General features: G+C 34.6%; 1 protein-coding gene across 2 annotated transcripts; it reads right to left on the minus strand.

Moving 5' to 3' along the window:
• Positions 1–547: 547 nt before the first annotated feature.
• On the minus strand, positions 548–4,537 carry LOC132119078 (neurexophilin-2-like). Of its 2 annotated transcripts, none has more exons than XM_059528828.1 (3): positions 4,105–4,537; positions 3,367–3,503; positions 548–1,499 (listed from the first exon to the last, which is right to left on the minus strand). In XM_059528828.1, exons 2-3 carry the CDS (start codon positions 3,415–3,417, stop codon positions 753–755), a joined length of 798 nt encoding a protein of 265 aa, XP_059384811.1. In that variant the 5' UTR covers positions 3,418–3,503; positions 4,105–4,537; the 3' UTR covers positions 548–752. The 2 variants fall into 2 exon arrangements, with proteins under 2 accessions (XP_059384811.1, XP_059384810.1); XM_059528827.1 differs by having other exon boundaries at positions 3,367–3,488; positions 4,105–4,536.
• Between the last annotated feature and the right edge of the window lie 7,570 nt (positions 4,538–12,107).

Here is a 12,107-nt window from a genome sequence, read left to right on the forward strand (position 1 = left end):
GGCTTTTAAGATTTGGTAACAAATGTGGAAGATTTAAGAAGATTTGGTAACAGACTTGACCTAAGCATTGTCTAACTTCAAAACTGTTCTTTGTTTGCAGCATCTGTGCAAGGATTTCTTAAGCTGTACACCAACAATCTGCTAACATTCTTGGAGTCAAAGAAAAAAATAATACACAAGGGAGCATTCTGAAAACTAAAATCGAATCATTTGTTTAATAACAGAAACAAAAGACAAAAGAAATGAGGACCACATTATGGCTTCAACATCAAGCTTAGTTATTGACAATGTTTCTGTGAACACAAAAATATGCTGGCATGAAAAGGAGAGCATCACAAATGGCTGCAATACGAGATGTTTTCTTTTTTTCTGTTCTTGAATCACAGCTTACAAACATCACACTGATGACATCACAAGAGTCACTGAGAAAGAGTGAGGGGGTCACTATACTGTGAATCAGAAATCAGGACTTAGCTGGGTTAAGCATGGGTTTATCCAAAAATGAAAATTCTGTCATTTATTCGCCCTCATGTTGTTTGACTGACAGAAATAACGTAATACTTTTTTGGGTGAACTATTCCATTCCTCGACATAGAAGGACAAGTAAGATAGAATCAAAAGAGTGGTTCCTCAATCTGGCCTTGCTTCCATTTCTGGTTCTTTGTGGAGCAGAACAAGGAAACTACAGGCTAGAGAGGCTGTAACAATGAGATGACGCCTCAGTTACCTCAACACATCCAATCTAGGCTGTGCTATCCCACGGAGGTATAGGGAGTGTCACTGTGGTAGTTGTAATCTGGGCAGACCTTCTGTACTAGCTTGTAGTCTGCACTGAAGAAGTCAATGTAGATGCAGATGACCTTGAAGGGCTTGGAGCAAAGCCAAGACACATGGCTTTGGGTCTGTTCCTGGAAACATACCCTGTTCGGGAAATCACTGCAAACAGACGTCCTCTTGCTGCGGTCCGTCTTCTCATATTCCACTCGACAGTTGAAGGCCTTATTGTCTTTAGGTACATCTATGGTTTCCTGTTGAGTGATCTCAAAATCGACAGCCTTGGAAGGTGGGACCAGGCTGACAGACACGTTGCCCAGACCGGTGGAATTGTGTCGGAAATACACACTGAAGGTTCCGTTGCCATGGTCAACAATTTTCCCAGTAATGAGAAGGTTTAGCTTGACTGTTTTGATGTTCGAATGGAAGTCGCCCCAGCCAAACATTTTCTTAAACTTGCCAGTTTTCACATAGGGACGACGTTTGGCCCTCGAGAGGGTTCCTTCAGTATCAGTGTGGTTGGATAACCAAGCCCACAGATCCAGTGCCCCAGAGTCCTGAGCGGTTTCACGGCTCTGGCTGTTAGATTGGGACGTGTGGGAGAAAAGCCGCAGGGATTTGAGAATCCCTGAATGAGAGCCGTAAGGAGAGACGCTTTCCTCCTTATCACTCTCTCCCCAACCCAGAGGAGACACAGCTGCTCTGAGCTCTGCTCCACATGTCACCTTCAAAGACAAAACCAGGAAGGGAATTGTTAACCAAAGTGGTTGTAGATGCTAATGTATCTCAAGAAAAATGCAATTCCAATCCAGTCCAGTGGTCAAAAATAAAGCCATTCAAAAACTACTCTACTTCCATTTTCCTGCAGGACTTTATCTATTGATTCCCCAAATAGCATGTCCACATTCACATCTCAGATGTGAAATAATAGATGAATAATCTACAGTACAACATGACTAAAATCATGGCTAGCATGTAGAAGAACTCAAAGGAAATAAATCACTACATAAATAATCAAAACACAAAGAGGGGATGGAAAACTGAAAACTGTGTGAGATAGCCCTTTTTTAAATGATGCAAACAGGATGTAACATCTCACTGCAATGCAATTTTTCTACTTACTCAATAAACACTATTTACCTCAAGCATAAGACAGTGACACCCACACAGTCACAAACTCCTACTATCATTTAGTGTAAAGTTTCATTTTAATACTACAGCCAATCAATGCGACATCTTTGTTTTACACTGCAGTCGTGGTGAAAAATGAATGAACAGAAAACAGCCAAAGACCAAAGGAGGAAGATCAGGGAGGAGCTGCCCTACTCTCATTCTCTATCTTTCAACCAAGCCCAAAAGCCTCTCACATATACTTTCAAAGGCATAATTTGATAGAATGAAAGAGCGTATAAATCCCAAAAGGCTGTTTAGTCCCCGTCTCCCCAAGTCTGTCTTCATCTTCTCCATTATTTCTCTCTCATTTTCAAAGATAAAAAGCCAAAGGGGGTAGAAATTTAGGAGACCTATTTGTGCTGTACACTTCACAATTCAAACCCGTGATGGTGATTTATAATTAAAATCCAAATCTACTGTATGTTAACGCTGATTTAGTGCAAACTCATGATCCACAGAACAAAGAACTACCGACATCCTCTGCAGGTAAGGAGAGACAAGAGATGCCAAATGTGAAAAAATATTACCAGAAACCAAAAAAAAAAAAAATCTTTGTGAAAAAACTAATTCATTTTGGTCAATCATAATTAATCTGTGGAGATAATTATTCTGAAGACAAAATTATTTAAAAATAAATTATAATAATGATGAACAAATTATGATTATATATATATATATATATATATATATTATTTTTTTTTTTACAACTTAAGGATGGCAATAAATTGAGGGGGAAAAGGACTAATAATAAAAATCTGACTTGAGTGAGGGCAGTGAGAGAAAATTCTCTTGAGAGAGGACTTAAGGCTGAGCCATCACAGAGGTTGTCATTTCATCTTAAACTGGCTTAAACTGGTTTCAGGGATAAAGTCTTAAATTAAACTCTGCGTTGGGTTTGTGAAGTCAAATCATATGTATTAAAATTAATCTTTGGAAATAAAAACACAATCACACATACGCACATTTTGTTCTCCTGAGAAATTAGCAAAACTGATGTATTAAGGGTCATGAGGAAACTGGATTATTCAAAGATTTACAGAGGAAATGAGACGAAAAGCCAAGGCATATTTGGGTTATACAAACAATTTTGTCTCTTTACAGTAAATTAATAGTACAATGCATTAACATATTTAAAAAAACCCTGAAAATTATTTGTTTTTTAATTCATACCTCCCTGTTTAGCAAATACTACACTACTTTCAAAAACATAGCATGACAGTGAAGACACCTGGTATATAGAGATAAGTATTAGTTACAACAACTACAACAACAATAATAATACAAAGTGTCTTTTTCCATCTTTCACAAGTAATGCACCCTGGGAGAAGAAAAGGTTCATTAACTTTGTCAAACCAAATACCGCAGTAGTCACATATAATGTTTTTTATTTTATTAAAATAATTTAAATAAAACTCATACCATGTACAAGCAGCTCATAAGCAGGGCAGAATAACACTGACACATCTTCATGTGTTTTTTGAGTCCAGATCTGGCTTAGTAAAGATCAGGTCCACCCGTTGCAAGGTCTTGTGTCAGTATTCCTAAAAGCACAAAACCTATCATGCTCAAGATATGAGGAAATATAGGAAATTAGTGTTAACATACAAACAACAAATAACAAGAAATGGCTAAAAGTTACATTATTTCATACAACGGTATAATTATGTTTGCATGTCGTTGCCAACAAGTTCAAATGTATATAAATGCACACAGAAAGTAAAAAGATATAAAACTGTTTTACGGTTGTAATTAGGCTTTTCCCATTTTATTAACCTCTTAACGTTTTTTGCAGATTCTGTGGTTTGACAAATAAATGTTAAAAACTACAAACACACCATGTAGTCTCTCAAATAAAATTAAGTCATAAAAACTTTCAATAAAATTACAGTAATGTTGTTTAAATTAGCTTTAAATGGAGCATAGAATGACACTGCAGGAAACCGCAGAGCTTTCACAGCTTAAAATATCAAGTACCCGAATGTACTGAGCAATATTAATGAACAAGCAATTATTTTGAGAAGAGGTTTATAGTTATTTTTTGTTATATAAAGTCATATTACATTAAATAGGGGCACCAAACAAAATAATGTAAAAGCATTACCATATAAATGAATAAATAGCAAATTATGTGTAGTAATCAGTTGTAGTATAACTCACCCTTTTACTGTCGAGTTGAAACCATACATCTCTGTGCAGTGAGCATACTTATAGTGTAGTTAACGGAGTGCATAAAGAGATGAAGACAAACATCGCTCCTCGACAGTCCAAACTCAAAGTGACCAGCAATAAAAACTTATTGCATTTGATTAAAACTATACAATCTTCTTCTTTACTCAGCATGGGTCATGTCCAGCTGCATTAAATCCTCTTAGCTCTGATCATTTGGCTGCATGCCTTTCCTCTGCAACACTCATATATCCTAACACGATTATGTGTGGATGTGATTGTCCATCCAAAAGAAAATAATGATAATAATAATAATAAAACTGCTCTCTAAGCAGTCCCCTGGGTAAAAGTCCGGTTTTGCTGCATCCTTGCATGCTCGCTCTTCCTAAACGGATGTTGTGTGATGGATCAGTGCGCTTTTAGGTTGTGACAGTGGAGTCACTGAGCCCAACCCCTCAACATCAGCACCAATAACAGCACACATCACACTTCAAAGCTGTTTATCTATGTAAATCCATTTAAAACCACTAAGTGTTAAAACAACAGAATACTTGCCTTGTGGACAGGTGGTTTTTTTTTTTTTTTTTGGGCTATTCAGAAGCATTTTGACTCTTTTATCATCATGAGGCTCACCAAAAACAAAATACATTTTATGCAAATATAACACATCATATTTTTACATATTTTTACATTTCCATAGTATTATATTAAGATTTATTTATTTTTTTACTAAATATTGGGATAGTTAACTGGGATAGTCTTAAGATCCAGTAAATGTTTCTTAGTATGGCTTGGTAAAAAAAGCTACTGAAAATTGAATCCCCAAAAAAATAAATATGAATGTATGTTTATCTTATGCTACTGGGGCTAAATGTACAATTTTAACTGTACTGGAGTTAAAATTACAGTAAGTAAAAAAAAAAAGTAAAAAAATCAAATAAAAAAAATTAAAATTCAAAGCATTGCATTTTCACACAAATAATACATTTGCACAAGTTTATAAAATTTAACTCATGTAACTTTCCCCAACCTTTATGAAAAACCACAAATTAAATCTACCTTTCATAACATAGTTGACCCTTGCCTTCCTGTATACAAATGTAGTTTTATTGTCAACATTCCAAATATTATATTAGAATGTTGGTTTGGATAAAAAATAAAATCAAAATTTAAAAAAATAATAATTATAAGCTGTACAAAGAAATGTCTGAAACAAAACAAAAAGTGAAATTTTAGAAAATCGGAAATTTCTATAATTGATCCTTTGACACAAAAACCTTCTACTTCTATATATTATATCATATTTAATACATCAGCCAGAATCTCAATAATAAGGTATTAGGTATAGATGTCTAATAATCAATAACAATAAAATTTGTCCATTAGTGTGTCTGAAAACAGTGATGCAATAGAAGAACAATTTTGTATTCCCCAAACAACCTTCCAGTGAACCGTTCTTCAAAGAACCATTTTTTTTTTCTCCTAGCTTGAATATTTTAATAACTTTTCCATCATGGAACCATCAATTAATATATATATATATATATATGTGTGTATATGTATGTGTATGTGTGTGTGTGTGTGTGTGTGTGTGTGTGTGTGTAGTTTATGTATTGCTGACTCTATATGTATCTATTTAAATAAAGTTTAAAAACCATTTTCCCCGATCCACTGAAAAACACGAATTTGATAAAAGTGTGAGAAAATATTTTTTTTCAAGGTCATATATATTGTAATATTTAAAAATACAGGAGAGAAGATATGCAAGTTTGTTTGGAAACAGCTCCTCTCTGTGGTTATTACAGTAACCGCAGTTCAAGCCACTGTGGAACCAACAGCATACACAAACCGATCATTTAGAACAAGTTTTATATATTAATGCAAATGCAAATGTTAGAACATAAACAAATGGAACAATAAATAAACATAAGCAGACTATAAACAGAATTAGCAAAACTTGATAGCAGCGACGTATGTCTCTTCAGTAAAACAAGATGACTAAAAGAACTTCGACAGAGACTCATTTGCAGGATTCCTTAATAATCTGGTTCCGATTCTTCACCAGTGTGGCTAACATGGATATGAAGTTGGGCTTCTGTATAGGAGGTTTTGTAACACCAGAGGCAGAGACTTTCTTCTGGTTCCCTCGTTTAATCTTGGGCTTCACGATCTGTGGTGGTCCTGAACCCTTCCGAATCCTCAGAAATCTCTTCCTGCTGCTCATTCTGCAAACCATTCTGAGCTTCACGAATCTCTCCACATTTGTGCTTCTGCTGAGGGCTTTTCCTCTGTTCCGCAGTTTCCACAGCAACAGTTTTAGGGGTGTCATCAAACTTCAGCACCCGCCGTGTTCTGTCTATGCCATCAGACACTTACTGCTTGTTCAATTTACCCCGGACATTAGTCGTCCTCTGTTTGCTATAGAGACCTCTGAGATCTGCTTCAAATCTGCATTTAATCTTGAAATCTTCCCATCTACAAGAAGTTTGTCCTTCTGCTTCACACTAAGGTCGAGTGGATAAAGCCGCTGAGGTAATGTTCTGTTCAAGGAAGGCTTCCTTTTCGCAGAAGATTGCCAGCCAGCAATGGGCGGCCAGACCAGATCGTGACCTCTTACGATGCAGTGGTTTGGCCTTGGTAATGGACACATTGGTCTGAACAGAGAGCAGATCCTTGCAGCGACGCAAATTTCTAAATACATATGCACATAAAACAATATTTTACTAAATATATATGCATAATACTTGAGTATATTTCATCTTTCTTTGAATGTTACAATATTAATAAGTTATAAATAGTTATTTGTCATTTTTAGTTACTTTGCTAACTCTAAATCAAACTGAAATGAGAAATTGTTGGAGTGTGCACAGACTGTTAAAGTGATGCACTTGAAATTAAAGCTCCAGAATTTAATCAGTCCACCTGGCAAAGGTAATCATGAATATTATTAAAAAATAAATACCAGAAATATAACACTATTTTGTTCCACTTATGTACACTACTGTTCAAAATTCAGTCGATAAGATTTTATTTTATTTTTTAAGTGACAGTACAGACATATATAATGTTACAAACAATTTCTATTCCTAAATGCTATTCTTTTGAAATCTCTGTTCATCAAATAATCCTGTAAAAAATGTATCACAGCTTCCTTTATGTGTAATCGTAAACTTCTGAAGTTCTTATTACTTTTCATGTTCAAGTGTTCCTGGTCAAAAATGCATGGCCTACAAAAAAAAAAAATAAAAAAAAAAAAATAATAATAATATATATATATATATATATATATATATATATATATATATATATATATATATATATATATATATATATATATATATATATATATATATATATATAAACATTTTTTGTTATGTTATAGGCCTATTATTAAATGGATTCAGTCTTTTTGCAAACATGTTACATTTTAATTAGTGCAGGTTTTGTATTTCTTTTTGGAATTGATTGATCACTCATAAACTGAAGTGCATGACCTCAAACTAATGAGGCCCATTGATCTGAGTTTATTTACCTCAGCTTATGAGTGAAACACAGCCAAAATTGGGGGTGGGGGGCTATATAGATCTAAAATTATTAGCATATTTATGTGCTGATATTCAGAAAAGTACATCGCTTGCAAAGAATATAAAACAAAACTCATACATGGGTACTTTTTCTTTCATTGCTTTTTTTTTTGTTAAAGTCGGTGACACTCATCGCTCTCCTATCGTCTCTCAGTCCCTCACAATACAATGACATTATGTCTTTAAATTCTAATCAATGAAAAAACATTCCTTCTGTTGTCTTCTTTTTAATGAACATCAAAAGTTGCGCTTGAATCATTTTGCATGACGAATGACAGAAACTTGCTTCAGCTTGCTTCAGCTTCAGTTACAGTGCTGAGTTCTGATTAGCCAATCACTTTTATTTAGTTCATGAATTATAATACGTAGATCATTTTAACATTTAATTTGCACAATAAATTTTACATAATACACAACTTATATAAATCTAAAGGGGATGGTTAGGGGGGATGCTTTATATCCTTTTTTTGCAGCCCCCTCTAAATTCGAGCCCTGCAGAAAACCGAGAAAAAATGTCATTTTGCCATAAAGTTAGGGAAACTTCAATGATCCTGTCCTTTAAGACATTTTGGACATTTCTTGACCATTTTCTTTATACAATAAATACTCTTTCACTTTCTTCTTGTTGAGTGTTTAAGATTTTAAACTTCACAAGCTTGTACTCATTGTTCTGGACAAACCATAACTGGCTTCCTATACTAAACACAGCACTACAGTAAGTCTTCATAATATCAGTGTGATATCAGTGCAGAACATAACATAGCCCTTCTCCCAATGGAGGCATCTCTGAGGGTGCCATTCCTTAAGAAGAACCCACACCACAAGATAAAGATGCTGGATCTAATATACAAAGAAAAAAATGTTTGGTAACATTATAACAGGTGCTTTATATTACATATTAATCTCTTTTCAGTCTCATTTCCATAAACAGCACATCTGAAATGTTTACTTGTATCTCTGCTTTTCTGTTTTGGGGTCGTCTGTTTTCTTATCTTGGAGAAAAGTCTTTGGAATTCTCTGCATCTTACAGTATTAACATGACAAGCACCAGCTCTACCCTTTCTTACTGGCCCCCGCCCCATCATATCACGAATAAAAGACACCTGGGCCCGGTTTCACAGACAGGGCTTAGACTAAGCCAGGATTAGACCATAGATCAATTAGGACATTTAAGTAATTTTTATAAACATGCTTAGAAAAAAAACATTACCGATGTGCATCTTAAAACTAAAAAGGCACTGATATATTTTTAAGATCAGTCAGTGCAAGTTTATTTCAGTGGAAACAGCTCAGACTTACATTTTAGTCTAGGACTAGTCTTAAGCCCTGTCTGTGAAACCAGGGGCTGGTCTTTTATTTCCTCCACTCTGTCCGACTGGCTAGAGTCAGTGTCACTCAACCCCACACAGATGCTCTCAGAGTCCTTCACGTGTTCTTGCTGTTGAAGTCTTCGGCTTCTCAGGACTGTGTTGTGCCGCAGTTTCATAGAGACAGATTTGGTAGTAACCTCACTGAGAACCAAGATATTCACCTGTGATGAAGAATTAGACAAATCTAACAATTATCAAACATTATCATATCAGAACAGGCAAAAGTTTTTGATGTTGTTGTTGTTTTGTTTTTTGACTAATTAAAGTGATTTCTACCTCACTGTAGCATCCTGACTCTTGTCTGAGAGACAGTAGTAATATGCCATCAATGACTAAATCGCAGTTTGTTTTATGAACAACTAGTCAAGGTCTGGTCAAAAATCCAAATAAAAAGTAGCACATTTGATTAACTAATGTATAACTTAACCTTGTTATTTTTTCTTAGTGTGCTGTGTTAATGTAGAGACGAGGTCTTCAGCTGTCTCTTGATTGAAGAACCATTACTTCAAATAAGTAATATTATAATGTGCAATCTGTTAATGAAGCACTTAATCACGTATTTTGCCCCCTTTACGTTACTTGACTGTCTCCTGAAGCACTTTTTGAATAGCCATAACACACATTTCTTACTCTCTCTCGGAATGTCGACAGTCTGTTTGTTGTAATAACATGTCCAACATTTTAAAAAACCGAGAGACCTGGCTGCCATCAACCGGAAACTGTAGTTCAGCCAGAGTAGCCGTAAGGGGGCGCTGCAGGTTATTTTATTTTAAATTATTGGTCTTGAATAAGCATGCATATATATATATATATAAAATCATATATTGAAAAAAAATATTTCATTCATTTTTTATTCTACGTCCTTTGACACCAGGACTAAGTTATTCTAAACAATAAAAATATATGATAAAGTATGTATATAGGCAAAAACAATATTTTAACAATAATTTTTTTCATTCAGCAGTCAGTTTTTAGGTTTCAGGCTATTTTTAACCAAAGTTTGTACAAAGATGATTCTCAACTGTTTTATGAAAGAATGATTTAATATACTATTTTACTTTATGCAATACGTGCATAAAATGTCCATAGACATTCCCATTCTATACAATGTATCTATACATTGCATTTAATTTCTATATGAATGTGTTCTTGGGGCAAACCATAATGAAAAAAAGAAGCATTATAATGGGTTTAATAACTTGGCAACATCTCATATTTCATAGGAATATCGATCTATAATTTATTCCCCTGTTGACCCCAAAATACCTGACTAACATGCCATTTGTTCTGGTGTCCTCTGCAGAAGACACGTATGAAAATAATGCCATGTTTTAACAAAAAGTCATATTCCGATTTGAAACCTCATAACATTATTCTGAGACATTTACTTACGACAAATAATTTGAAAATTAGTCCATGTGGCATGTATGCTCTAAGATAAATTCACCAAAATATAATGTCCTCTACCAGGGTCCCAGGAAGATATTTATTTTACATTTTGAATTCTAACTACAATTTCTGACTCAGACTCTTCCTAGAGCTGTCAAGCTACCACAACTTTCTTGGATCAGTCTGCCTTAAAACATGAAGATTCTAGGTTTTAACTTTCTATACAGCCATAAAAAGTAATGATTACTTAGATGTAACAATTAGATTTTATTTGTCTGTAGTCATACAAATGCTTAATGTATGCTAAAATACAGTACGTCATTCAAAAGTGGTAATTCTTTTTTAACGCACTGAGAAACAACAGGACAAGAAAAAATAAAGAACCAGAACTCACACATCACATCTCTACTATCAATGTCCATAAAGAAGAAAATTTAAAATGTCATTTTGCTCTTCAAATGTCATAGATTTAAACCTACAACAAAACTTAAAACATTTTTCTTGACTAAAACAAATGTATTTAGCCAAGCTAAGTTCTCATGATTTTTTTTAAATTGACCCCTATGAAATGAATAAAATCCGATTCCGATTTTATCCTAAACAAATCACTAAATGATTCAAATACATGATTTGCCAGGTTACCAGTGCAAAATATCACAATCTATAGATCTATATCACAATCATTCTTGGCTTTGCCATGATTTATAGAATGCTGCATGTTTGCATGCTAAGATCAGACCATTTTTACATGATTTTTAGAGGCATTACATTTTGTACTGTATGTTTCGTTGAGTAAAAAGCACATATTAAATAACACCACTCGGAGTAATTTTATACTGTAATAAGTTATAGCATACAGTTACAGGGGTCATCGGATGCCCATTTTCCACAAGTTGATATGATTCTTTAGGGTCTTAATGAAAAGTCTGTAACATAGTTTGGTTAAAATTTCTCAATGGTAGTGTAAAAAACATCCTTTTTTACCATGTCAAAAATAGCTCTTTTCAGAGCAAGCGGTTTTGTAGCATTTTCCTTTAAATGTTAATGAGCTCTGCTGACCCCGCCCCTCTCTTCCAGCTACTCTCTGAGGGACTGTTTACTTTAGCAGTTGTGAAATTTGCTAATTAGCACATTATTAGCGAAGCCAATTTGCAAAGATTCATTAAAAAACCTTATACTCACCTCTTCTGTTGGTGAAGCTGTATCACGAATAATTCCCGCAAACATAGACGCATTTAGGCGCATTCCCTTCAGAAACAAATGTAACGTTAATCCACTGCGGCTCAGATGTTGGGAGTAAATGACGACTGCTATGTTCATTAATACATTCAACAACAGAACACCTCAACTGCTCAATCAGGTTTTATGAGGTCGCCGTGATTTTGCCAAGTAAGACATGTTCCTGAATCAACATCTTTTGATGATCTTGGATAAACATTATTGTCCAAAAATATAAACTTAACCCAATCCCTACCCCTAAACCTAACCCTACCAATAATTCATTCCTAAAATCAGTGGGAAATGATAGCTGATTAACAAAGCTGTAGAAGCACCTAACCCTGATTTTAAGCCTAAAACATATTTCTTGAAAAGTTATATCTCAATTCTGATTGGTTGATTGGAATGTTGTTCCAGGATCAACAAGGATGTT

This window comes from Carassius carassius, chromosome 38 (assembly GCF_963082965.1).
Source record: "Carassius carassius chromosome 38, fCarCar2.1, whole genome shotgun sequence".
Taxonomy (NCBI): Eukaryota; Metazoa; Chordata; class Actinopteri; order Cypriniformes; family Cyprinidae; genus Carassius; species Carassius carassius.

Bases quoted from the DNA above. Each gene is read 5' to 3' on its own strand.
- LOC132119078 (XM_059528828.1), bottom strand. From the start codon at position 3,417: ATGAAGATGTGTCAGTGTTATTCTGCCCTGCTTATGAGCTGCTTGTAC. The intron at 1,500-3,366 runs GTATGAGTTTTA...TTGTCTTTGAAG, and splicing joins TTATGAGCTGCTTGTACATG to GTGACATGTGGAGCAGAGCT.